Source organism: Hypoxylon trugodes (genome assembly GCF_022578975.1).
Source record: "Hypoxylon trugodes strain CBS 135444 unplaced genomic scaffold F4822scaffold_8, whole genome shotgun sequence".
Classification (NCBI taxonomy): domain Eukaryota; kingdom Fungi; phylum Ascomycota; class Sordariomycetes; order Xylariales; family Hypoxylaceae; genus Hypoxylon; species Hypoxylon trugodes.
In genome coordinates, this window is record NW_026250023.1 from 351,193 (window position 1) to 378,388 (window position 27,196).

Sequence of the window (27,196 nt, forward strand, 5' to 3'; positions counted from 1 at the left end):
AGGTGTACACATTCTGTATAGTCAAACACACATAGAAAATCAGGTACGTTACGTGTTTATTTTCATGTCAAGTTCATCCTTCTTGGGTATGAAGATATGTAGAAAATGTACTCGAGGTACATGGTTAGGTACATAAACGGGTGAGCCTCGCCGGCCCTTGCCTGGTAACTTCTCGTATCCAAGTTTTCAACTGCCAAAACGATCAAGCGGCTTTCCCCGAATCAGATTAGTGGGATGCAATTTCAAGGAGCCAAAGAATCCCACTAGTTTCATAACCCACTTTAAATCATTATTAGGCTACCCACTTATCAGCCGCGACGTCATCATCATTCGCCAATTCGTCAACATCTCCCGCCCGCAGTCAAATGTCAATCCACATTCTAATCTACAACTGGAACTTTTCAACCTTTCTGATCGTCTCTCTACCTATCCAATATCCAACTTTGGCTGACTACTTTTTAACTTGTACCACAGCCTGCTTGGACTTGTTTCTTATTCCCTCTAAGATACGACTGATCCAACAATAATCGGCCCTACATCCGACCAGGACAACTAATTCTCTTCAGTTCCGTTGGTAGAGGACACAGACACACAATCACTTTTTTTCAATTTCCAATTCGATACATATCCAGCCACGCAGAAAGTACCTACCTGAGTCCCCGATAACAACTGTACGGCCAATGTAACCTCTTTGATAACCAATCTACATACCTCACATGCTTCTTCCACCAGTCGCTCGTTGATTGTCTATCCACCCTCCACACACTCTCGTTCTATCTTTTCCCCTAACCACGCAACTTTCGTCGCTACATTCGCTTCTTTAACCCCTAAAGTGAACATATAACAAGCCAAGATTGTTTTTTTCCCCTTCTACTTCAGTAACCCACTTGATTAATAGATCCGTTCGCTTTAGGGAAGCTCACTAGCCACGTTAGTCAGAACTAGCAAGTGGCTGTTTGCTTCCCGTTCCTGAAATAGCTCCGAAAAAGACAACGCTACGTAGTAATTTCGGTTGCCAGACACGAGAAGGAAAACAAAACTTCCAATAGCCAAGTGTAAACTGAGACCAATTGTCTTTCTTTTGATCGCCTTCAAAGACCAGCCAACCCCCATTAAGGTCCAGCCGCCATGGCACCTTCATTCCTCAACTTTAAAGAGTTTCGAAGAAGATCACGAGCTAGTATCCGTACCGATCGCTCTACCGATACCTCAAGTTATGATGACCACCATAGTCAACATACCACTCCCACCAATGGATCGATCACGCCTCCTTCTATAACAGCCCAATCCGATCCGGGATTAAGTACTCAAGTTAAAGACCAGCCGCAACCTCCTCCTGTGCCCGGTAACAGGCCACCTCCCCAGCCCAATAACAACCGGTATAGTGTATCGGGAATGGCTGGGCTAGGATCGCCTATGCTAAACGGCAAATCTTCGTTGCCTGTGTCGCAATATGCTCCTCGAATTTCTAACCTTGGAGAAAATACTTGGGTATGGTGGAATTTCCTATCAAGACATTTTGCGACATATGCGCCAAGAGCATGGACAAAAGCGTCTAGGTGCTTTTTGTTTTTTGTAAAATCTGCTTACTGATTCCTCGGCAGGTCTCGCAAAAGATACTCCTAGTTAATGGTACAATTGGAGAACTTGGTCAGCGATCGTTAGAGGGAAACGTCACAGTTTGCAGACTGGACGATGGATTCCCACCTACGCAATGGCCCGTAAGCGAATCGCAGTTCAAGGCTTTGGTGTACCTTATGCCCGGTGCGAATAGATTACGATTCGACTTTGCGAGCCCAAAGCTTGCCAACAGCGGCTCTTCGAACCCGATCCACTCGTCCTATATCACGGTGCACATGGTTCCTCCGATCAATGCGCCGCCACTACAACTCGCCATCCTTTTAGCGAAAGATTCTCCTGGTACATTCGATGCGGTTCCTGCCCGAGTTGAGAGGGAAGGAAATGGTCTTGAAACGGCCGTCCGCAAGTTTCGAATGGCTGCTTATCTCTGGCAAGCATTCACCGCTGAACAGATGTGGAGAAATAAGCTTGGGAGAAGAGTGTTTAGATTCGAAGAGGAATGGACTACTGGTACCTGCAACCTTAGAGATAGGGAGATGGGTATAATGCGGTCAGAGGCGCGTATCCATGTCATCCGATCAGACAAGACTTTAGCCGAGATCAGGGACCTTGAAATTGCGCAACAAAATCCCAAGGCAACAAAGAAGGGCGATTTATACGGAATTGCCGCCGATGCGCTCAAGAATTATTTTAAACCACTTCCAGGGCAAACGCAATACGTTTCAGTCTTACTCTTAGACGCGCACTGGGATACAACAGCGAAGACAATCACAGCACACGCGGCCCTAGGAGGTAATTCTGGCGATTTACATATGGCTATTTTTGGATCGCATTGTATGCAGAGTTATCCCACGAGCTTCGAGGAGGTTGTACCAGCGTTCAACGACTGCACGCCTACAGACACCAACTTCGTGGCGAATGATTGCAATGAATCTGGAAGTTCATGGGAAGCTGCCAATATTGGTATTGGTGCGCATCTCCATGAAACTGGTCACCTTCTCGGATGTCCACATCAAGAGAATGGGGTCATGCTTCGGGACTACGTCAGATTAAATCGTACATTTGTTGCCCACGAGTCTTACTCTACACGGACGAAATCGAAAGGAGGCCCTGTGTCCCAAGCCGATGAGTGTACTTGGCACCGTCTTGATTGCCTGCGATTCCGAAGCCACCCCTGTTTTAGACTGCCTAACGATCCGGTCCTGAACCCCGACGCAAGTGTTCAAGCTTGGCCAGTTGAAAATGGACATGTGCAGATTACGGCAGCCACCGGAGTTTCATTTATAGAGATCTATCCGGAAGGCGACGATCTTTGTCATACGTGGATCGAGTACCCGTTGGAGAACGGTCCCGTGCAGCGAACCCTTACACTCACCGAGCAGGAGTTGCGAGATAGACTCCCAGAAGACAAGCGGAAATCGAAAATAAAGGTCTGCATTAAAACCCACGGCGGTGGAAACCTCGATATCAACGATTTCCATAGCTTGTGCTCGAAAGCGTCTTCGTTGAAGTTGTCTTTCGGCAAATCAGCATACCGGAGTGATAAACTAGGGTTCTCGCAAATGGAAGGCAGTGAGCCGCAGGAATTCGTTTTTACGAGCACTACCCAGAAAAATCGAGTTCTATCTCGTGTTGTATTTTACCATGGGTTTGCCTTGGATGGATTAGAATTCTTCTACGATGACGGTTCCAGCCAGTTGTTTGGAAAACGTGGGGGTAAACCTGGCGGTGATACATTTGAAATGGGTAAGTTGTGATAACTCCCCACTGCTGCTATTGTTACTAATTTTTCTAGATATCCGCCGTGGCGAGTATATAACCGGCTTTTTTGTGCGATCAGGGTTGTGGGTAGATGCTATTCAGGTTTTGACGAGTCTCGGAAGAAAATCGCCCATTTATGGTAACCCGCATGGTGGTTCTCCGTATGTTACTTCCCCTATTAAAACTCCGTCCGATGTCACTAACAATTGTCCCCAGTCACACGCTTCTCCCTCCCCGCGGTTACACGGTTTGTGGCGTTTCTGGATCATGCGCTGCTTGGGTTGACGGCTTTGCCGTTATCATCGCTCGGTAAATGAGATATTTGGTATAAACTCCAAATGAGCATTAGAAGGCGTCGGCACGAAAGGAGTCGTGTTTTCATTCTAGTGAGGGATTACAACCGCTTTTTTTCCCAATTGGTTGTACAGGATTCTGGCATCTGCATATTCACTTTCTTACGGCATCATATCCCCGGCATACACTGGATTCGCAACTTGGAAGGGCTTTTTTTTCTTCTCGGTTTTCTTCACTTCTCATCTAGCATACGTAATTACCGGACCATAGGGAAAGGTCCAAGGAAAGGAACATCAGGTCTTTTGGTGAGCATATCATGACGGACTGGTTGTCCGGTATCATTCTTGTGCGTGGGAAACGGTTGATTGTAGGGACTACAGTCCGAGTGGCCACTTGGACAGTCAATTCGAGGTGTGCACGCATACGACAGACAGAGAAGAGAGGGGGGCGGGAGACGTCATCTCGTGAAGTAATAATTGTTTTTCGCCAATGCCGACTTTAATCAGTTGAACGCAATGGCTAGAGAATTGAGGAATGGATGGAGACGAGACGGTGGTGTTGCTACCCAAAATCACTGTACATAGGTAGTTAGCAACATACCGGGACTAATAATCTGATCTCTGCGAGAAAGAGAGGGCCCATTCGAAAGGCTTTGTCGTGGTGCGATGTGAATGGTTGATGTAAATGTGTGTTGCTAATTTGTTGTTCGTTGTCTTCGGAAATTCTCGTCCACAACCATACTCCGTAGTCGTCATACTCTCGGACGAATAACCCAATTTTTCCTATTCGCGAGCCCAAGCACCCAATTATTGATATATAAGTAAAAACAATGCGTTGAATTAGCACGTACGACCACAGGATTTGGAAAATTCGGGATCCCGTCCGCTCTCCCATAGACAAGCCAAATACCGCCGAATTAGTACCTAGGTCGGTGACGACTAGGGAATCCTCGGTGTTGTACGTTTTATTTTACTTTAATTTTTATTTTATTTTCTTCTTCATATTATTCTTTTTAGCCTGGGTGATGGTGATTATAAGTAAAAGTTTATGGTGGTGAGGTTTGAGTATCACAACTCCAAATCGGAGATACGTAAGCAGGTCAGGTAGCATGTACCGGCAGGCGGACCGTTAGTACGATGATACAAAGGCCTAGAAAGCTTGAATCTGGCTGGCTGAATGACTTACGCCTCCCCCGCGCTTGTCCCCTTGCGGCCTAGCGGACCCTGGGACGTGTCCAAATGACGGCATCACTGATGGGTTGCTGCGCTGCTGCGCCTACCCGAGAGCGAAAAACGGGTTCTAGCTAAAAAGCTGTTATTTTTTGGCTTTAACTTTTTTTGCCTTGCCTCTTTTCTCGCCAAGGTTTCTTATTATTTTTGCTAACCTTGATTTCGATTTATTACTTTTCTTCTACTACTTCCGATTGTCGATATTTACCAGCGACAAGATAATAAAACGGGAAGTAATAAAAAGAAAGAAGATTGGAAATAGTTTGTACGACTCGGAGCTATTTCTAAAGGTACACAGCATTTGGAAGTACCTACCTACCTAGTCGGTGACGACAACTACGACGATCTACTATCCCACCCCACGAAACGAAACACTTGGCGAAAGACAAAAAGAAACTCGGTATCGTGAGGGGACTCAGTATTACGAGTAAAAAAGACATTGCTTTATCGAGCTTATACGAAAGTTACGGGATCGAGCGAACGATTATAATCTAGTTGAGCGGTCTAGCGAAAAAGAGAAGTGAGCAAGTGGAAAACCAGAAAGAAAACAGAAATCATGTCGAAACGAACCAACAGCGCCAGCAATGGCTCTGCGCCGAAGACAGGTGTTACTGAAGAGCCTTGTATGTCCTCCGGATTGCCTATTTTAAGATTGGAATAAGCTTAGGATTGTGATGATATACTAACAATGTTATTCCCGTGTATAGCATACAACAAGCAGAAGGACCTCCTCTCTTCGTCCACGGGACACTTTTCGCTGCTCAAGGCGTTACATATGGCGGATTATATTACTGAATTGAACGGTACTTGTCACCCTCAACATCTTTCTACATGCAATTCAAAGATATTCCGCATTAGGGAACCAGACATAGCTAATAAGCCACCTTCTATACAGGCTTCTGCGGCATCATGTCCGTCTTCTCATCGTTACGGTACTGCCTTGGCGACCCCGCAGACAAGAACAACCTCTACCTGGCCCTAGCTTTCCTACCTTTTGGTCTATTCTTCGACTTCATGGACGGTCGCGTCGCGAGGTGGCGCAAGAAGAGCAGTATGATGGGACAAGAACTAGATTCATTAGCTGACTTGGTACGTCCGCCTATTTCCCCTCCTTCATCCATGCGTTCGACACCCTCACCATAACCCCGTTCCCTTAACTAACTCATGTTTCTCTTCCAGATCTCCTTTGGTCTCGCCCCCGCCTGCGTAGCCTTCAGCATCGGCCTCCGTACAACCCTCGACCACATCCTCCTCGCCGTCTTTGTGCTCTGCGGTCTAACCCGCCTAGCGCGGTTCAACGTCACCGCGTCAAGCGGCGCCGTACCCAAGGACGCAGCCGGCAAAGCCGCGTACTTTGAAGGCACGCCCATTCCCACGACCCTCGGCATCGATGCGCTGATGGCTTGGTGGGTAAGCCGCGGTTGGGTTTTGGATCAGGTACCCGGTGGTGTGTGGTTTGCGGGTTCGGCGCTGGAGGTACATCCGATCGTGGGTTTGTTCCTTGTGCATGGGTGTCTGATGTGCAGTAAGAGTTTGCATGTTCCCAAGCCCTAGTCTGCTCTGTTATATCTACTGAACGGCAGGGAAGCATGGGGTAAGAAAGGGACACGAGGGTGCAGATGTTAGATCTGGTTATGTTTTATGTTCTTAGTAATGAGTTTTGCATGCAGCGGGTGTGGTGATTTCTATTCTGAGGTGGGTTGGTGAGTGGGTGGATATACGTGTCTTCCAGGCGGATAGTCATAGAAAAGGCAACGAAAAACAGCGTTAGAGAAACAGAATACACCAGCGATGAAATGAGATGATGGGTTTGGGGAGCACTTGTGGTTGAATTCAGTATATGAGCATAGCATAACATAGGATCGTTGGTGATTCATATAGCATACACGGGGAATGAAATTACCCAGCTCTTATTCAATGTTTGGAGTATGACACTTTGCTATTCAATGGATCACATGCGTAGACGGGAAGGTGAAAGAAGGATTATTCGCGAAAAGTGGTATACATGAGACCATGAGACTATTTGGTATCCACTTTTCATTTTTCATTAATGCATCACTTTTGTCTATCTGGTGTAAATCAACTCTAGATAATCCGGGTTATTTGCCGGTGATCCCTATCAATGGTCGAGGGGCCTGCCGTCCTTCCACATGATACGCACCGCGAGGCGCAATTGTATGGCTATGTCGCAATGGTGTCGAATGCCTCCTCAACTCTTTCAACACATATCCCCTAGACGTAAATCATCGCATAACATCCTTCGAAAAATCATCATGATCCATCCATCTCGAGGATCAACTCCCTTAACACACCTTTCTCTGCTAATACTTTCACCCACTCATGTATAGCAGGCGTATAATCGCGCTGCCGTCCACGTATAGTCTCCAACGCGTCTTCCGCCGCCGCCAGCTCGACAGCATATTTCGCATCGAAAACCTCTTGTTCCTCCTGTAGGCTTCTCGCGTACTTAAGAGCCTTGTAGACCGTAAAACCCGGCTGGCTTACTATAACCTTGAAATCATCAGGCTCGAGACTTACGATTTGGTCGCGCTCTATGAATAATCGATCGAGACGTTCATCGTTGTAGGTCTCAAAGGGATCCGGGTATACCCATGCGGGGTCTTTGCTGAAGAGTTCGTGGAGGGTGTGGGAGCAGGCTAGGCTTATGGAGAGTTTACGGGATAGAGTGAGGAGGGGTGAGTTGCTGATAGCTAGGAGACTGAATGGGGCGAATTCGTTGCGTAGCATGCGTTCTTGGATTGCTGCACTTGCTTTCTCGAGCCATGAATCCCCGACAGGCCCTATTTCGAAGACACGTTAGAAATACAAATTGTTATTGGGAACGGTGGTAGGCATACCAAGGCAAAGAGGCTTCACTTGAAAGCCATCTAATTCCCATACTTGGCCGTTTACGGGTACGTAGGCGATGTAGTGATAATTCGTTTCGATATTACGCTTCTTGCGGGATTGGCGAGAAGAAGAGGATGAGGAGGATTTCCCTCGTGGTCGTTTCTTCTTAAGCGACTCTTCATACTTATTGTCGAGTACTAGATCTTCGGCAAGAAGGTCGATACGCCTGGTTTATGTTAGTCGGGCCTATCTGGTTATGAGTGGGTTAAACATACCTCGCTACGGAGTTATGAACACTACGAATGAAATCGTCTTCATCCAAGACGCGACCTCGGTGGGGAGGCGGCAATAATGATGTCTCTTCTCGAAAACCTTGGAGATCGCCGCCGAGATTAACGTCTTTGGCATTCATGATGATATTCGTCAATGCGACAGTAGCACAGGCATTGCCGGCTGTCTATTTGTCTATCAGCTAACATGCATCTTGAAATTTGTGGAAAATCGCATACCTGATTGGCAAACCAAAGTCCAGGCGGACAGTCTTGACGTTCTTTCTCATGACTTGGTTCGCTATCTCCCTCGTATTCGAAGCAGAAAATAAATCCATGTACCGGGTGTCTGGGTATTGTTAGTCGCAATGCATGAAAATAGCGATTAGTGATCTTACGATAAGGATTTCAAGCTTTCAGTATCTAAGCTATAGACTTCTTGTACCTTGAAACTCACGGTTCCGAGCGCGAGTAGCATGGCATTAAAGAAGGCCTATATGATGAATCAGCGGGATCTCAGAATAATTATGCGCAATATATGTAGTTGATCTTACCGGCTCAGATTCAAGTTCGACCCAGCCCAGATACTCATCATGCTCATCTTCGGACATCGCACTCAATACATTGTCTAGAAGTGCGCTGGTATCATCTTCGTCGATAATTTCTTTAGCCACCTGAGCGGCTTTGCGCTTTGGGCGAGTTCCCTTGTCGGGTGGTTCGCCAGCTATTTCGCCGGAAGTCTCATTTTCCATGGTGGGCTCATTATCCATAGTGAAATTGTTGTCGCGTTTCCTTGTTCTTCCTATCATGAACTCTGGTTTTTTCATCATGGTTGGTACCCGGAAAGTTGGAAGCGGCGAAGATTGGTAGGTGCCAAATGAGGGATGGAGTGGGTTGGTCTCCGAGTCGGTTGCGACCGACGTATTTCCTAGGTTGGATGGTTTGGGTCATAAGGAAGCAACGAAAGAGCTAATCCACTGAACGCCGGAGGTAAGTCACGACGGGTTGTTTCAAAGAAGATAGAAGGTACGACGGTTATTTCCAAGGTTGTTTACCCAGGTAGGGTTCAAAATGTGATGTTAGGAATCCGGACCCCCTATACCTTAGGTAGGTACTAGTACCGTAAAGGAACACTTGCAACCACGTGTATGCAGCCCTTCCTTGTGCAACCCTATAGGCAGTTAATTTCTGAATCCAAGCACATTGGTTTGAGTAATTTTATAAACTCACCCGCTGTAGTTCTCCCGATAAAAACCAAAGGTTATAGGAGAAGAGAAAGGTTTAAGATAAAGAGAAGAGGAAACATTTAATAGCGATGTCGTCAATCAGGTCTTATTTCATTTGACTTCTTTAATGAACAAATTAGAAGACTGGAAATTTTGGTGCGTACAAAGACGAATATAATAATAGTTACACACACCTTCATACCCGAGTAAATGTTCCAATGCTGTATGTACTCTTTACCTCTTCCCATTTCTGTCCCGTGATAGTTCACCTATAAGACATATTCCATACATGTCAGTCTTGAGACCGCTCTATATCATTTCCATGAAAGGGATTGCACCCTTATTCTTTGGAGGTCGGCGAGTTTCGTTTAGAATATGAAGAAAAGGACAATGACCAGGCGTCTCTAAGCGACTTGTGATGTGATGAAATAGACGGAACAAAACTGATGTAACAGGACAATTTCCAACTGCTAGGCAAGATTATGTCATTCAATTGATCTGGGTAGTTTAATAATGCCGACCATTCAGCACGAGTAAATACAAATGAGGATAAAAAGGGGGTGAAGATATGTTTTAGGTGAGTTTCTAAACCGTTTGCGATTTTTGTACATGCAATGAAGATTACAGAAATGGGTTGGACGGACGTGCTTGACGTATGTATTTATATTTATGTCGAAGTTGAAGGTGTAAGAAGATGGATGAGAATTATGTATCCTACCTACATATGTACATGTAGATATGGAGTATGTACCTGTCACCTCCAATCAGCAACCAAGTTGGCGGTTACAGGGTTGTAGCTTCAAGCTTAAATCTGCAAGTACCCCACTATAGTCCCATAAGTTGTAAGTCATAGCTCCCCAATCCGGTCCTTATTCAAACAGCTTTGCCAATGAGTAAGGTTAAAAATTAAGGTGCCAAGAGGATTAGACAGCTGGCAGCAGCCGCGTGTGACGGTATGGACAGCTAACATCCTTCCCATTCAGAAATTAAGAAAGTTTCTTTGACGCGGCGCGTCTTGAGGTGTGATCGATGCTTCCGTTTGCCTGCTTGGATTTTTTATTTATTATTACCGTCCATTTCAAAGTCTCTGACCAGTGACCACACACACAGAAAATCCACCTTACAAGCTCGGGCAGGTAATTCACTCCCACTCCATCCAATAACTTAAATTTTTAATGTTTTTCTTTTCCGCCGACTCAATAAGAAATGATCCAATTTTTAACAAACAATTCTTCTGACCATTAAATTTAGTTCGCGACGACGGCGACATTCCACAAGCCCGACGAAATTCACAAACGCCCAATAATTCGTCGTCGTCATCCTCATAAATATCATCACATAATGCGATGGATCCAGGCACCCCTCAAGTAAATGTTGGAGCCTTTCCAGCTGGAGGTTTTGGTGGCGGACCACAGCATCGTCAACCCCAAAATCAACAGCCACAGAATCCCCTCCAAGGCGGTCCGTTACCAGATGCCCCCGAACACGCACCGAATCCTGCGCCGGTCGGCAACCCCGTCATACCTTTAACCCTCGTCGACGCTGCGAGCCAACGTTTTTATGCCGCTGCTTTCTACATAGGATTGTTGGGATGGCGGTTCTACGATTGGGTACACGTACTCGAAGAAGATAGCGGATCTTTTTATTTCTTCTGTAAATGGATCCTCATCGACTTCGCCTTTTTCTTCTCCTTGCCTTCGTTACGAATACCTTGGCTGGAACTACCCGCACCGACCGTCTCGTCAATATACTTTGTGCATCTAATACTCAATTGGTTGTTGATGTTCAATGTCCCACTTCCATTCCAAGGATGGCTCCTAGGCCTAGTTAAGATATTCTACGATAAGGAACTTGCCATATCAGAACACAATGTTAAGGTCTCCAGTATCTTGCATAACTCTTCTCTTATCATGGGCAAGCAGATTATCAATATTCTTCCTGAAGGGTATGTCCTCGGTAGCAATTTTCTCATAATCGACCATCACTAATATTGTGCTAGCTCCGCTCTACTCAACCCCGAAAAACATCCCTACTGTCTCGGCCAGGGAGTTCAATCCGTGACCGTCCCCGTCTACTTTAACGCCACAGTTCCTGTCGAAGTCGAACTTACACGATTTGATCTCGAATCCGATGCTCGGGATATTGTGAGGCTAAGTCGCAAAGAACTTAAGGACATCGCTAGACACTCGATAAGAGCTACCGATGAGGATGGGGTTCTGGGTCTTTACAGATACGATATTGTCCTCAAGAAGCCCGGCGCCTATCAACTACACAAAGTTCTCGACGAATACAAGCTCGAGGTTCAACGGCTTAATGACCCTACTTACATTGTTCCTTGCCCCAGAGCCCGGGTTCGTACAGCCCAATCGTCAAAGAGATGTCTTAGTGATCTCTCCAACTTGGCTATGGATGTTTACGGAACACCTCCCCTGAAAATAGTCTACAGCCGAACAATCAATGGAAAAGACCACAGCTTCCATTTCCAGAGTTTACAACCTGAAGGGTACTCGTCTCCCTTGCTTGGTCCTCGACGTACAACTTTGATGCCCCCGGGCGAGGAAGACTATAGTTGGGCTAGAGCGCAGACGGTTGAGGTGGGCCTAAACGAATCAATGAATTCGGCGGGCGAGTGGCAATACTCTATCGACGAGGTTTCAGATGTTTTCGGCAACGTCATCTCATATCCCCAACCTGAGGACCCCGATGCGAAACCCAAACCCAGACACCTATATGAGAATTTTGTCGTTAGGGGACGTCCTAGAGCCACTATTGTAGGTTGCGATGGGTCCCACCCTCTCAGGGTGGCGAAGGGGCAGTCAACGAAACTTCCTCTCAAGATTTCGCGTCCAGGTCAACCAGAAAGTCTACCTCATACTCTAACTTGGCACTTCACACCAGCTGAAACCCTTGGTAAGGATGGAGATCATAGCGACGTTATCGAAGTGGGCTCCTTTACTACCAAGAACATCACCGACCAACCTTCGATTACGGCAGCGGGTTTATATACTCTGAAATCCGTGTCTTACGATTCGTGTGAAGGAGAGATCGAGGAACCGTCATCGTGCCTGCTCATTAATCCTCCCGAGCCTAGATTGACTCTTCAATCCGAGGAAATCCCGGACAAATGCGCTGGCAGCTCTGTTGGTCTCCGAGTTAATCTAGATATGATTGGTACTCCTCCATTCAGACTTGTTTATTCCGTCACCAGCGAGACCGAGCAGAATAGGAGAGAGACAGTTGAGATCAAAGGCCTGCGACAGCAAATCGACTTGCTTCCAAGAAGTGCTGGTCGATACCAGTATCGGTTCAGGAGACTCGAAGATGCTATTTACAGTGTCCCCTTACCTTTAACAGACCAATATTATCTGGAGCAGAACGTGAAGCCGCCCGCGCAAGCTTACTTTGGTCGGGAATCTCGTAACATCAACGCCTGTCTTGATCAACCTGTGAAACTCGACGTGAATCTCATTGGAGAAGCTCCTTACACACTAGAATGGGAGCTCATTCACGAATTCAAGAGGAAATCAGAGAAAGCGACTAACATCACTAGTGGTTCCTTCACTATTGAGACCTTACCCTTGTCGACTGGTGGTGAATACACTCTTTCTCTAAAGAGTGTCCAAGATAAGAGTGGATGTCGTATGTTCCTTAAGGAAGAGGCCAAGATTTCTGTACGTCGTCAACGACCACGTGCCGCGTTTGGTCTCGTCGATGGTAAGAGAAAGACAACGGTTCTTGAGTCAGCTCCTGCCAACATTCCATTGAAACTTGTCGGCGATGGCCCTTGGAAGGTTGGATACCGCAACCTGAATGAAAGCTCTGATAGATTGGTTCGTATTGCACGGACCAACAACGACTTTATTGAAGCGAAGAGCCGAGGTGTATACGAAATTATCGACGTGATGGATGACCATTGTCCTGGTATTGTGACCGCCCAAGCCAATACTTTCGAAGTAGGCTGGTTTCCGCGCCCCGAGCTATCGTTTTCGCCAAATGATGCTATACAGCCCGTGGATAATAAATTCGTCAGAAGGGACGTTTGTGAGGGTGAGGGTGATGGAATTGAAGTCGCTCTTCGAGGTAGGTTACTCTATTTATATTTTGTTTTTGTCAAGCTGACTCACCAATTTCACAGGTACTCCTCCTTACCACGTCGAATACGAAGTCAAGCATAAACCAAAGATAGGTTCGGTCTCGGTCGCCCGAAAGGAATTCGATGCTGCTCACGGGAAAGCAGCTATTCCACTAGACACAACTAAATCTGGAATATATACCTACACATTTTCCGGTCTCTCGGATAATCTCTATAACGATAAGCGACAATCCGAGCCTCTTACATTGGAACAGACGGTCAATCCTAAACCGTTTGCTTCTTTCCTCAAACCCGGCCAGACATTCAAGATGTGCATGCACGAGGGTGACCCGAACGAATCGATTCCCATCAGACTAGAAGGAAAGGCGCCTTTCTACGTTGAATTCGAGATTAAGCATCGTTCTGGAAACCTGCCGGATATCTTCAGGATCCCCAATATTCCGTCCAACAATTTCGCTATTCAGGTTCCAAGGGATTATCTCAAGCTCGGTGGTCAGCAAGTTAGAATCCGCAAGGTGCGCGATGCCCGTGGCTGCCAACAAACGACCGAAAGTGGTGGGGGTGTGGTTTATGTGCAGCTCTATGAAGCTCCCTCTATCTACCCTCTCGAGGCACGGTCGGATTATTGTGTTGGTGAGCGCATTGCGTACACCCTCTCAGGTACACCTCCCTTCGAGGTACAGTACGAGTTTGCTGGCAAAAAGATGAAGGCCAAATCCCAGACTACCAATTTCCGTCGTATCGCTGAGTCTCCTGGTGAATTCACAATCACCGGAATTAGTGACAAGGCTAGCGAGTGTCGTGCGGCAGTCAACTTGGTGAAGAAGATTCACCCAATGCCGAGTGTCAAGATCAGCAAGGGTCGCGTTATTCAGGTTGATATCCACGAAGGAAGTGAGGTGGAGATTCTATTCGAATTCTGGGGCACGCCGCCCTTCGAATTTACATACACGCGTAGCACAAACGCGCGAAAGGGACAGAAGAGTGAGGTTTTGGAAACGCGTCATGACATCAGTTACGAGCATAGTAAGGTAATTACGGCAAGCTTGGAAGGCACATACGAAGTTGTAGCCATCCGGGATAACTACTGCGCGTTTTCAACGTTAGGACCTGAGGGGAATGAAAAGGGCCAGAAGACGTTGAAATATCACGCAGGTTAGGTCTCGGTGATTGGTTTAATGGCTTTTATACTCATGGCTTCTCTATACCTGGTTCCTCGTTGGAGGCGACTGGTGGAACTTGGTTTGACCAGATTGGACATAGAGATGCGGAAACTCGGGGAAGCGGGACGAAGACGAATGAATCGGTTCCGCGGAGGAAGGGGAGGCGGGATTTAATGATGTTGCAGAACGGTAGATGTGGAGGAGGATGAACTGGCTATGGTTACGCACGGTAGCCGGGCCGTAGGGCATTGCATGAGCATGGCGTTCTGGTAGGATATTCAGCAAAATCATCTGCTGGGGGATTTGCTGCTGCTTGCTGCTGCCGCAGTCCCAATATAAAATGTTTATTGTCAACCTTACTAAAAGAATTCGAAATTGTGTCTATTGTGATTGCTAAGATTGAACATACTATTAATGAAGCAGATACCTATACCTAGGACCAAATACTTCATTCATAGTACGACAATTGTCTACTTGACAGTATGGAATAGCCACATGGTACTGGTTTCTACAAATGCCGATGACTTTCGACAGCACAGTAAGTACCCTAGAATTTAGTACATGCGGGTGACAAATGCCTGCCACTATCACCATCTAGGACTAGAAGACATGCACGGCATACAAGTGACAGTGGCATATATTTCCTGCTGTGCTACCGGACTTATCCTGTTTCTTCAAGTATCCCACGGACATGCCTAAGTACTTCATAGTAAATGCCTACTTGGCACCATTTCAACGATGATTTATGATAAAATACAAGGGTCACGAACTTACCTAATTCTTCAAAGACCAGCACCCTGTACTCCCACGTTGCATTCCAATAGGATTATAATGCTTCGAATCTTAGTTACCCCTTCTAATCAAAATAATGGCCATATGGCAAAACGAGATGCAGGAATCGCGAATCTCGATGATTGCAACCTTTACCGGCTAGTCCTGATGTGCGTAAAAGTGGCACGATGTCAGAGTATAATTTAGCAAGGGTTCGAAGAGGTGACAGTGGTTAAGCTGGAGGGACTGGGGTTGTAAAAATGTTGACAAGCCTCGGATTCCTCCCGAGGGAAACTAAAGCTTCACTTTTATTTCTTTGCTTGGCTGAATTGAGGTAATTGGTATTGTTTAGGTACGTCGGGTGCGCCACACACCGACATGATGTTATGTATGTGCATAGTCACATCCCGTACCGTGAGGGACGCGAGATCTTGTCGCATTCTCGGCGCTCGCCTTATCTGGGCTTGGTGTGTTGATCCCGGACGGGTGTTCTCTCGTCTCCTGCAGATATGTACCGATTTGGGATGGATGTGCCCTGCCTATAGTTGTTCGGTATTAAGATAGATAGTTCGACTCTCGGACTTTCGAGTAAGCTTCTAATAAGATTATATTAGGGAGATCTTAATGATCTGCAGTGATGGCGTCCGCTGTGGGTTTGGATTCGTAATTCGTGTTTCTTGTTATTATTTTCTCACGATGATAGGTAGAATTGTTGTAGGTGTGCTGGAGGAATGGGAGGTAGCCTACCTGCCTACCTGGACACCTACCAAGAACGGCCTAAAATAATACATCGTGGATAGCTGAGATGGTACCTAAACTACCGACTTACGTTTCCGAAGTCCGTAGAGTCCGACAGCTTGGTACTGACCTATTCACCCGTTACGGGGCGGGATCAGCGACTCCCCACGTAACTAGTAATGTTAGCTGAGAACTATTTTCCATTTTCCCATCCTTCTTTTACTCTTCAGTCTTCACTAAGTATAAGGTTGATTTTAGTAACGTCGCCTCACCTTTCCCGGAGATATTTTACCCAAAACGAGTTACTATACTAGAAAGACTAGGCTGTGATTAATTTAGTAGCTCAAAAACGCCCAGACATTTCGGCGAGAAGGGTTATTCGTGGCTTGTCAACTGACTCGAGTCTTTTGAAAGACACACATAGACATCTATCATTACTATTTAGTCAATATCGTACGACATGTGTCTTCATTTTTAAATGCGGTAACTATATATGGCATTCTTGTCGTTAACTTATAAAATATCCAAATGTTTAGGTGTTCTAGTCACAATAAGATGGTAGAGGGGACCAAAATCACGACAGCCCACACGCATTGATATAACGGGTAATCCAGGTACTTTTTTTTCTTTAGTAAGTAACGGAACTCTCCAGGTTCTTGGGTCGCTTGGTAATGACGCCTTGATAAAGATATGTGGAAGAGTGGAACGAAAACGAGGAACTAGAGACTTTACTAAACCTCTCTTCGTTAGTCGTTGACCCTTGTTCTCTTGAAGTTCGTTACAAGCAGTTCCTCTACCGTTGTCGATTTTCCCATTCTCCACATGGCCCGCCCCTTGGCCCTGGGGTCATTTATTAAATCGGGATGGAGTTCGAAGATATGGGTAGGGGAATCCTTGATATTTAGTTAACTATCTATCCACTTACCTACGCACATACATAGATATGAATATTTCGCTGTTGACTTGTTTCTTTCTCTAACTTCACTTTCTATCTTACATGTTCATACGACCCCTTGAGATGTGGCAGTGGCGGAAACTCGGAAGTTATCATATGATCCAGGACTATAATTGAGTTACCAATTGCAGCAATTCCAGGGTGTATCCCGCCTCCAATCACACTCTCGATCGACTAGGACCCCCTTACCCCGGATTGACGGAACTTCATCCATCTTCAATCGTATCTGTATGTGCTTATACATCTACATATACCTATACTTAAGAGTATAGATATACGTACGTATTAAGCATATGTATATGCAAGTTTGTATGTCTCTGTTCGAATCTTGGGGCGCTGCGGCACATACACACCTGAAACAGAGACAGACGGGAACGACGAGGAGCCGGCCGGAAAAGTTGATACACGACTTGCATACCGACCGCGACCAATAACATTGCGGGATTTGCAAAACTTCACCCACGCCCTCGCACGGTCGTCTTGTGCGTTAGAATCCCGGTGAAAAAATCAAGAACGTATCCATTCTTATTGTCCCGCTGGTTGGTCATCTCGGGTGATAGACTACAACCTACTTACCTACGTATCTGTTTCGATAATCCGGGGCTGACGATCTAAGGCCTTATTTGTCGACACTTATTATCGAGTGAAAGGCCCTTATTTTCGAATGTAACTTGCGTTTATTCTTCTCTTTGAAACTTCGAAACTTAATTGTTATAGGGAGAAAGTTTTGAAGACGATATTACTATCCTGGTGTTATTCGATCATCCGTTGAGATTTTGTGATTTGCGGAGGTTCACGGGCTACTTACACGTAGAGGCTCCACGAGGAACTTCGAAGGGCCATTTTGGGACCACCCCAAGCTGCTGTCCATCTACGAACGGCGGTCTAGTTTTATTTTTTCAATAAACCAGACTTATATCGCCGTGACGTACCATCGTCACAAGGGTTTTGAAGATGGTGTACTGCGGGAAACCCTCGAAGGGGTGTCAGATGTGCAGGACGAGGAGAATTAAGGTAGGTCAGGTCGCATCACCGTCTATCTGAGAATAATGAATCCCTCTCCAAGGCATCATGTTCTACGCAGGACTAACCAAAGCGCTCTTCCGCCTACAATAGTGCGATGAGACCAAACCCACATGCAACCAATGCGCCAAGTCGCGGCGGCAATGTCCTGGGTACAAAGACGAGTTCGACCTGGTCTTCCGCAACGAGACGCAGGCAACAGAACGCCGTGCCCGAAAAGCGGGCAGCAAGAAGGCGCTCGCGCTCAAGACAAGTTCCAAAACAGACCAATCTCTAAGCATCTCCCCGGTGTACTCAAGTACCAGCAGCAGCAGTAGCAATAAATCCCCCCTAGACAACCAAAGAGCCATCATCCCCTCCCTCAACATCCCCGTAGAACACCAAGCCAGCTGCCACTTCGTAGCGAACTTCATCCTAGTCCCGAGCGAGGGCAGCGGGCGCGGGTTTATGGATTTTGTGATTCCGTTGTTGAGGCAGGAGGATCAAGGGCAGGGACACTTACGACATGCGTTTAATGCGTGCTCCATGGCTTTTTTGAATAACCGTGGGGGAACGGGGGGTAGGTTCGCGGATAAGGCGTTGCATGAGTATACGAAGGCGTTGAATGGGACGAATGCTGCGCTTAGGAGTCCGGAGATGCAACTTGCGGATTCGACGTTGGCGGCGGTTTTGCTTTTGGGGTTGTTTGAGGTATGTTGAATCTGTCTGCCTGGGGATTATGGGTGCTAATATGGGTTGTGCAGAGTATCACGGCGAAGCAAATCGGCATGTTGAACTGGGGCTCGCATACCGAAGGTGCTATACAGCTTGTTAGAGCCCGGGGTAAGAAACAGTTGAAGAGTAATGTAGGGTTGGCGCTCTTTGCTGCGGTTCGGACTCAGATGGTTTGTTTCCTAGATATACCTTTCCACTCCCTCTTCTCTACCTCAGTATAGAGCTAATACGGCATCTAGATCATCCACAGTCTCACATCCGGCACCGCACCCATAATGGGCGCAGAATGGTGGATCGACGACGCAGTCCGCGACGGTACAGCAGCGAAATGCCACCGCTTAATGATTAAAACCGGCGAATTGCGCGCCGAAGTAACACGTCTAATGAGCGGTACCTCCGCCTCTAACCCATCCTCTTCCTCATCGTATCAATCATCTGGCGCCAATGTTGACGTCATGCTCGACATGATCCGGCGAGTGCAAGCTGCAGACCGCGAGGTCGTAGCTTGGATGCGCGACGTACCTGAAGAATGGAGTTACCGCACCGTGGCATGGGAAGACGGTCCCACGGGCGCTGCGACACCGGATTATTCGAAACTGGAGGTTTTCCCTGGGAGGGTGGATGTATATCGTGATTTTTATATTGCGAGTGTGTGGAATACGGCGCGAACGGCGAGGTTGGTGCTTGCGTCGCTGGTAGTAAGATGTGCTGCTGTACGTGATATATTTTCTTTCCACCCCCTTTACCTCGCGTTATATTGTTTCGCAGGAGCCAGGCCCGTGCCTGAGGGTTGAAGAGTTCTTGCTTTAAGACTTGTCTGAAGCCTCTACCTCCTATTCGATACTGACTTTTTTGGTGTTGTAGTGGGTATGTTCCCCCGTCGATTACCGCACAACGCCTGAATACGCAACCGCGGCACGCACTTGCGTTGATACTATCACCGACATCATTGCCTCAGTACCGTATCACCTAGGCTGGCACCTACGCAACCGCAAACGCGTAGCCGTAGCCCTGCAACAACAAGCGCAAAACGCGCACTTCTCTCCCTCTTCCTCCAACCCCTCTTCCACCCAATCCTCCACACCCTTCAACTTCCTCTCCGGCGGAACCTTCGGCTGCGGCGACGACAACACGAACCCGCAAGACGAGGGACAAGTCAAAGCCCTAGCCGGCTATTTCCTAACCTGGCCCCTAATCTGCCTCGTAAGCCAAGACTACACAACCGACGCCCAGCGATCCTGGATCGGCGGTCGACTCGCGCATATCGGGGACGCGCTCGGCGTTAAGTACGCGCATATCTTGCGGGGGTTGCAGATTCGCATCCCGTCTATGCTGATACGGAGAGATGGGCTAATGATGGCGATGGCAGGCCCGTATGGTGCAGCACCGGCTGGTTATGCGAGGATGGCTGGGCCCGCGGGGATGGGGATGGCGAGGTTAGGAGGAGGGGGGAGGGAGGTTATGATGAGGCAGATGATGATGATGCAGCAGCAGCAAGGGAACGCAGGTGGATTGGGTCAGGCGCAAGTTGTGGCTGGGTTTATGGGGGCACAGCAAGTACAGCCGCAGCAACAGCAGCAACAAGATCCGTTAAAATACATCGAAGCGTTGCAAAGAGAACGATTCGAAAAGACAAGAGCGGAGCTCCTAGCTAGAGCTGCGGGAGGGCAAAACGCGGGAGAAGGACAGAAATGGGTTGCACGACTATGGCTTACGGTCTAACCTCACCCACGCGTTTTGAAGTTGTGAGCCTTATGATGGGTAAAAAAAAAAAATGATTACTTGCAAAAAATGGCAAAAAGACGGTGCGGGTTCGATGCTGGAAATGAATCGTACTCATAGCTGGAATCGAACCCGCGCCGCGAAAAACCGCCACCGGTGGTCAGTTGCCTGGCTTGTCGACTCGGGAGCTCAGACAACTGGGCCAACCGGGATACGGTTTTTACTCCCAACGCGCTCGGATTCTTTTTTGGTGCTGGTACTGAGAGTTATTCGATATTATAAACTTACGTGCCTAGGTATTTTTCCCGGGCAACCCAAATATTGCACGGATGTGGACAGACCACCAAAAGGGAAAACAGGACTTTTGCACGATAAGACGGTTGATTCATTGACCCGGTGATGGATTTTGGGATGGACTTTATTACATGGGAGGATATATGAATATTCAGCTTGGGCATGGATGTCGCGTTTGATGATCTTTCATTTTCCCCCTATCTGGGTTTTTTTCAGCTTTCAACAGAGGGATGCAATTTTGTTTATGTGCGTTTCTTACAATGTTGGGTTGCAGATTGGATCATAGGAGCTTATTAGAGCGCATATTTGGTTGGGAGGATACTCAAGATGGCGTTCCGATTTATTCATAACTTGGTTCTAGGGAAAGGGTTTGGATAGGTGTACTGCTATTGCGGCGAACAGAACCATGCGAAAATTTGATCTCAGCTCTACCTATTTGATTTAGGATAGCTTTTATATACACCCCTTAGAGATGATTCCTATAACATATGAGTATTGTGGATTGACACGAAGATGATTAGAATAAGGGCGAGGTTTAATATATCTCATGAACACCGCATCGTGCATAAAACTCCGATAAAATGCTAGACGTAGATCCTCTTCGTATGTCGCTCCCTTCCATGACGGAAAATCACGTTATCGTGATACAATGCAATTTATCAACTTCTCATTGCGGGTGGTATTTGTAGTACAAAGTCCACCACGACATTTGTTTGTTATATATTAGTCTGATGCTGGTTGAACAATGCGGAAGCGGCCGCACCGACAGCCACAATCTTAAAGATATTTTTTGAGCTGTAAACGCCTTGTTTTGTTGGTACAGTAAATAAGCAACACTAGAAACACCGTGGTCCTCTACCCCCTAACATCCGCCCAACCATCAGCCAGGGTATCATCGTATATCGTAAAGAACCTTCTTGCGCATCCATTTTCCGCAGTCATAGAGAGTATATCCGATTCAACAACGTTCATGGTGTTGATTTAGGTGTTATCGGATTCGCGACTCGTCGTAATTCCATGGGCGCAAGTGGTTTTGTAGAATAAATAAAGAGGTTCAGAGGTCCACTAGGATTGTACAACCCTAAAGGAGGCCTCCGGTACCGCACGAAATGAAGTTGGTATACATCCGACAACAAGTATCGGCTTCTCGTCCTCGAGTTCACGACCTCGCTTCCCCCCTTCCGTTCCTTATCTCCTCTTGACGGGCGCTGGAGCGCTACTCCCTAGATTCCAGGCCTTGACAACCCAACTCTGTGTGGCATCAACGTAGTTCTCTTGTTCCACGTGCTTGACGCCAACTTTGAGACCATCCTTGGTGAAGACCACGTTCTTCTTGGCCATGCGCTTCTCGGTACTGTCGCGAATCTGAACGACGCTGAGGTAGATATGGTAACCGACGAAAGCAGCACCGCCGAGAAAGACGAGGAGGATTAGGAGTGGGAGTAACTGGCTGGAAGCGAGGGAGCTTACGTTAGCGATCTGTAGGTACCAAGATGATATGATTGTATGCCTAATCGCGGCAAGTGGGTAATGTTAGGTGAAGTAACATATATACCTAAATGTCGAGGGCTTGGCCTCGACTTGAACAGGCGATTTGCTTCTCCAGGCCATGACTTCGGATTTTATTTGTTAGGTTGTCTCTGAAAGGTATAGATACGTAAAGTATATGTTGAAATCGCAATTTTTGTTAGAATAGAAGACAATTAAAAATAAAAATAGTATGCGACTAAGTTTTAGGTGGCGACGGTTAGTCTAGTAGTGAGTCGTAGTTTATGTAGGTATTATAATAGGATCCCTAGGTAAGTGAATAATGAGAATGGAAATAGATTTGGTTTGTAGAAGAATAGGTATGTGCTTCTTTGATTTGATTGTTGGATTTATGAAGATCAGGTCTATGTAAGAAAGTAAATACTAGAGAAGTACGTAAGAAGTAGATGAAATGAAGTAGATGAAATAGAGGAAGAGGATAGGATAGGATGGAACAGATTAAGAGAGAGCGAGTCTAAACTTATCCCATAGTGTAACGCAATCGCGTATAGGTATTAAGAATGGGAAAGTGCAAAAGGTCTCAGCTGAAAGCAACTGCACTTTTTCCCTACCTACCTGGTTATTCGGACAAACATCAGGAACGACTCATAAAAGGTAATAAGCACATGCATAAACGTGCTACCAGAGCAGCGACTACCCGTTGCCGCTACCTGCCATCGTACCGAACCGTGAGCTAACACGCTAGGTACCTAGCTTATTGCTAACGAAAATACTAAAATTAGGCGGACACGCCGTTTGTAATAGGGGAAACAATAAGTCTAGCCTGCCTAATTGAGGTCGATACCAACATCAAAAGCTGGAAGTTCGGCACGTTTGGATGTATATGGATGTATGTATGTATACCTACTTTGGTATGGTACGACGGAACAAATAAAGGGAGATAATAAAATGGATGGATCTTAGATCGGAAAGGGAAAGGAACATGGAAGAAGAGAGGGAGGGGAACGGGCCTCCTATGATGTGAGATGGAGGGGGATTCTCCATTTGGGGTCCATCAGAAGTGGATCCTTTTGATAAGTAAGCTGAAGAAACCCGACGCCGATCTATTTGTGCTAAATTCATAATACAACTCATAAATGCATACACATGTATACCTAGGTACAAGGTGGATTACGACAGACAACTGACAGCTATGACAGCATTCACGTGATTTAGTATATTAATTCCAAGGATCAAAGTTTCTGGTGGGGGGAAAATAAGGAAGGAAAGGAAGGAAAGGAAGGAAAAGCAAAAGTAAAAAAAAAAAGGAGCTTGGACCAAGCTACATCGGTCAAGTTGCCCACCATTTTTATTCAATCTATCGAATCAACATCGTCATTCGGCCTGTGAAATTGACAAGTTGCTGAATTCGGGTACATTGACCATCAACTACAATATTCAACCAAGGTCAGAAGAATGGCGATCTTATAAAATCATATTTTATTTTATTGTTGTTTTTTCTACTTTTTTTCCTATTTTCCTATCTTTTACGCCGTTCACCTTTTAACGGCTTACACCGCCAGCGTCTCCCTTAATTCTCTCTGTACTGGCTTTTCTAGGTTCTTATAAAAACGTGGCCTCCGCCGAGAACCGTGCTTCCTTCTATCGAATCGTGGCCACAAGTCGGACAATTAGTACCCTAGCAACTAAGCAACCAGCTACAACCACCGAACAACTAAGAACCCAACGTCTCCTAATACGATCCGACTATAAGCTCCTTTAACGCGATCCCGGATTTATTGTGCACCGAATAATTAGGACGTTGGTAATAAGGATTGTTCCAAAAAAAAGACGGACGGGAGGAAAATAGTATCAAAACAGCCCACCTCAGGTCAGGTTAACATCACCGACCAATTGCGCCAATATGGCTGCCCCTAACGACGGCTACGGCCAATATCCCCCACAACAATACAGCCAAGAGGCCCCCTATACTGACCAACCACCAGCGGGATACGAAGGGCAAACCTCACCTCCCCCGCAATCTGTATCGCATCATGACGCTGGAAAGAAAAAGAAGAGGGGTTATGCTACTCAAGCTTTCGAAATTGGCAGCGGCGCGAACGCCGGTGCTACCGGTAGACCAGGCGAATCAGTCCCTCCTGGCTTTGTAGGAGGTCCTGGTCCCCAGCCTTCTCCTGGCTACGGTGGCTATCCCGCTCAAGATTTCCAGCAGCCCGGATATGTCTCTCCCGGCCCTGCACCGTACGGCGCTCCGCCGCATCCAGGTGCTCCTGTCCAGCCAGGAGTAGCTGGCTATCAGTCACCCGATCCTTACTACCAACCCGGAGTCGGTCAACCGCCGGGTGTTGGTAGCATAACCCAGGGCATGGCCGGTATGAATATGGGAGCTACTCCTCAGCCTGGTGTCCAACAGCCTCCCCAGCATGGCCAGCAAGCTCGGCTGTCTCTAAATCAACTCTATCCTACCGACTTATTAAATCAACCTTTCAACGTCTCCGAACTTGATCTTCCCCCGCCTCCTTGTATTCTACCGCCAAATGTAAGTGTCGCAAGTGTATATCTGCTTTGAACACTTGACAATCCAGGCTAATTATCATGATAGGCCAGTGTAACCCAGTCGCCCGACGCAAACTGCCCCCCTAAATATGTCCGGTCTACATTAAATGCGGTCCCCACCACGCATTCCCTACTCAAAAAATCCAAGATGCCTTTTGCCCTTGTTATTCAGCCCTACGCCGCTCTTCATGACATCGATGACCAAGTGCCAGTTGTGCAGGACCAAGTTATAGCTCGTTGCCGGAGATGTAGGACATACATTAACCCTTACGTGATCTTCCTTGATCAAGGTCACAGGTGGAGATGTAATATGTGCAACCTTACCAACGACGTTCCACAAGCATTCGACTGGGATGCTGCTGCTCAAAAGAGTGTTAACCGATGGGATAGATACGAGTTGAACCATTCTGTAGTTGAGTTCGTGGCTCCTCAAGAGTATATGGTCCGTCCTCCGCAACCGCTCGTATATCTATTCCTTTTCGATGTCAGCTATGCTGCTGTTTCCACTGGTCTTCTCGCTACGAGCGCGCGAACCATTCTCGATAGTCTTAATAGGATACCGAATGCGGACCGACGAACTCGGCTAGGATTCATTGCGGTCGACTCAAGTCTACACTATTTCTCTATTCCCAAAGACGACGAAGAAAATGCGGAGACGAGCATGCTTGTTGTTAGCGATCTGGATGAGCCGTTCCTGCCCGTGCCTCAAGACCTACTAGTTCCCTTAATAGAAAGTCGAAACAGCGTGGAGAACTTTCTGACCAAACTCCCCGACATGTTCCAAAACAACCAAAGTAACGGATCGGCTATGGGTTCGGCTTTGAGGGCTGGCCACAAGCTTATTTCACCCTTGGGTGGTAAGATTGTTGTTCTAAGTGCTTCGCTACCGAACATGGGAATTGGGAAGTTGGAAATGCGAGAAGATAAGAAACTTCTTGGCACTTCTAAAGAAAGCGGTCTTCTTCAAACCGCCAACAGTTTCTACAAATCGTTTGCTGTTGAATGTTCTAAGAACCAGGTCTCTATTGACATGTTCCTCTTCTCCTCACAGTACCAAGACGTAGCCTCGCTTAGTAACCTCCCTCGGTACACTGGTGGTCAGACTTGGTTTTATCCGGGATGGAACGCAGGTCGAGCGGAGGATGCAGTCAAGTTCGCATCAGAGTTTAGCGACTTCTTATCTTCGGAGATTGGATTGGAAGCGGTGCTCAGGGTACGGGCCACGACTGGTTTACGTATGAGTACATTCTACGGAAACTTTTTCAACAGGTCTTCAGATCTCTGCGCCTTCCCCGCCTTCCCTCGCGACCAATGTTACGTGGTTGAAGTGGCTATCGACGAGACTCTACAGAAGAACTACGTTTGCCTGCAAGCTGGTGTTCTATACACTAATTGCAATGGAGAACGACGTATCCGGGTTCTGACCCTAGCAATTCCCACAACTACCAATCTCGCAGACGTTTACGCTTCGGCGGATCAGTGCGCCATAACGACATACTTCACTCACAAGGCTGTGGAGAGAGCTTTAAGCAGTGGTCTAGATGCCGCCCGCGATGCTCTTCAGAGTAAACTTTTGGAGCTACTACAAACCTTCAAGAAGGAACTTGGTGGTGGAAGCATGGGAGGTGGTGGTTTACAATTCCCTGCTAATTTGCGCGGCCTTCCAGTGCTTTTCCTGGGTCTAATAAAACACGTCGGTCTCCGGAAATCAGCACAGATCCCATCCGATCTCCGATCAGCGGCTCTGTGCCAACTTTCTACGTTACCCCTGCCACTTCTCATGCAGTACATCTACCCGCGGTTGTTCTCGTTACACGATATGCCCGATACCGCTGGGGTCCCCGATCCGGAAACGAGCCAGATCATTCTTCCGCCCCCATTGAACTTGTCTTCAGAACGATTCGTTTCATACGGTCTATACCTAATCGACGATGGCCAGACACAGTTCCTATGGGTTGGAAGGGATGCTGTGCCGCAACTTCTAATGGATGTATTTGGTGTAGCAGACCGTACGCAACTACGCGTCGGTAAGGGATCGATCCCAGAGCTAGATAACGATTTCAACGAACGGGTACGGGCTGTAATTCAGAAGAGTCGGGACCACCTATCACGTGGAGTAGGAAGCATAATCGTGCCGCATCTATATATCGTCCGAGAAGACGGCGAACCGAGCTTGAAACTGTGGGCACAGACATTACTAGTAGAAGATCGGGCAGACCAAGGAATGAGCTTCGGCCAGTGGATGGGAACGATGAGAGAAAAGGTAAGCTCCTGATGATCACAAAACCAAATAAAAGCAAGCACGGATCTTTCTCTCTCACTTTTTTCTCTGTCTGTCTCTCCGACTTAGATAGTTTTATATGAAACTTCACAAAGACCAATTGCTCACGTTTTGCTTCTTGCGCTTCTTGATTGTTTAGGTTGTTCAGTAGTACTGCGTAGTCGAACGCCTTCGGGAGGAGCAGGATG

General features: G+C 47.0%; 7 protein-coding genes across 7 annotated transcripts; 5 read left to right on the forward strand and 2 right to left on the reverse strand.

Moving 5' to 3' along the window:
- Positions 1–615: 615 nt before the first annotated feature.
- F4822DRAFT_337967 (putative peptidase family-domain-containing protein) lies at positions 616–3,804 on the forward strand. Its single transcript, XM_051455764.1, has 4 exons — positions 616–1,491; positions 1,605–3,327; positions 3,377–3,503; positions 3,559–3,804. The coding sequence occupies exons 1-4, from the start codon at positions 1,129–1,131 to the stop codon at positions 3,653–3,655; spliced, it is 2,310 nt and encodes a 769-aa protein (XP_051311004.1). The 5' UTR covers positions 616–1,128; the 3' UTR covers positions 3,656–3,804.
- Positions 3,805–4,922: 1,118 nt separating this feature from the next.
- On the forward strand, positions 4,923–6,844 carry F4822DRAFT_412468 (CDP-diacylglycerol--serine O-phosphatidyltransferase). The gene is made up of 4 exons (XM_051458950.1): positions 4,923–5,488; positions 5,573–5,668; positions 5,761–5,954; positions 6,045–6,844. The coding sequence occupies exons 1-4, from the start codon at positions 5,422–5,424 to the stop codon at positions 6,417–6,419; spliced, it is 732 nt and encodes a 243-aa protein (XP_051311005.1). The 5' UTR covers positions 4,923–5,421; the 3' UTR covers positions 6,420–6,844.
- A 292-nt stretch (positions 6,845–7,136) lies between these two features.
- F4822DRAFT_432081 (cysteine proteinase) lies at positions 7,137–8,754 on the reverse strand (the record flags this gene model as incomplete). The annotated part of the gene is made up of 6 exons (XM_051461583.1): positions 7,137–7,666; positions 7,724–7,941; positions 7,991–8,172; positions 8,225–8,333; positions 8,383–8,477; positions 8,539–8,754. The coding sequence occupies 6 exons, from the start codon at positions 8,752–8,754 to the stop codon at positions 7,137–7,139; spliced, it is 1,350 nt and encodes a 449-aa protein (XP_051311006.1).
- Positions 8,755–10,203: 1,449 nt separating this feature from the next.
- F4822DRAFT_412472 (uncharacterized protein) lies at positions 10,204–14,834 on the forward strand. Its single transcript, XM_051458951.1, has 4 exons — positions 10,204–10,346; positions 10,462–11,155; positions 11,210–13,290; positions 13,346–14,834. Exons 2-4 carry the CDS (start codon positions 10,557–10,559, stop codon positions 14,461–14,463), a joined length of 3,798 nt encoding a protein of 1,265 aa, XP_051311007.1. The 5' UTR covers positions 10,204–10,346; positions 10,462–10,556; the 3' UTR covers positions 14,464–14,834.
- A 3,050-nt stretch (positions 14,835–17,884) lies between these two features.
- F4822DRAFT_432083 (uncharacterized protein) lies at positions 17,885–20,389 on the forward strand (the record flags this gene model as incomplete). The annotated part of the gene is made up of 5 exons (XM_051461584.1): positions 17,885–17,944; positions 18,047–18,643; positions 18,697–18,837; positions 18,907–19,380; positions 19,532–20,389. The coding sequence occupies 5 exons, from the start codon at positions 17,885–17,887 to the stop codon at positions 20,387–20,389; spliced, it is 2,130 nt and encodes a 709-aa protein (XP_051311008.1).
- A 970-nt stretch (positions 20,390–21,359) lies between these two features.
- On the reverse strand, positions 21,360–22,512 carry F4822DRAFT_338064 (uncharacterized protein). Its single transcript, XM_051455765.1, has 2 exons — positions 22,239–22,512; positions 21,360–22,133 (listed from the first exon to the last, which is right to left on the reverse strand). The coding sequence occupies exons 1-2, from the start codon at positions 22,292–22,294 to the stop codon at positions 21,872–21,874; spliced, it is 318 nt and encodes a 105-aa protein (XP_051311009.1). The 5' UTR covers positions 22,295–22,512; the 3' UTR covers positions 21,360–21,871.
- A 908-nt stretch (positions 22,513–23,420) lies between these two features.
- F4822DRAFT_412478 (uncharacterized protein) lies at positions 23,421–27,196 on the forward strand. The gene is made up of 2 exons (XM_051458952.1): positions 23,421–24,710; positions 24,774–27,196. Exons 1-2 carry the CDS (start codon positions 24,075–24,077, stop codon positions 27,000–27,002), a joined length of 2,865 nt encoding a protein of 954 aa, XP_051311010.1. The 5' UTR covers positions 23,421–24,074; the 3' UTR covers positions 27,003–27,196.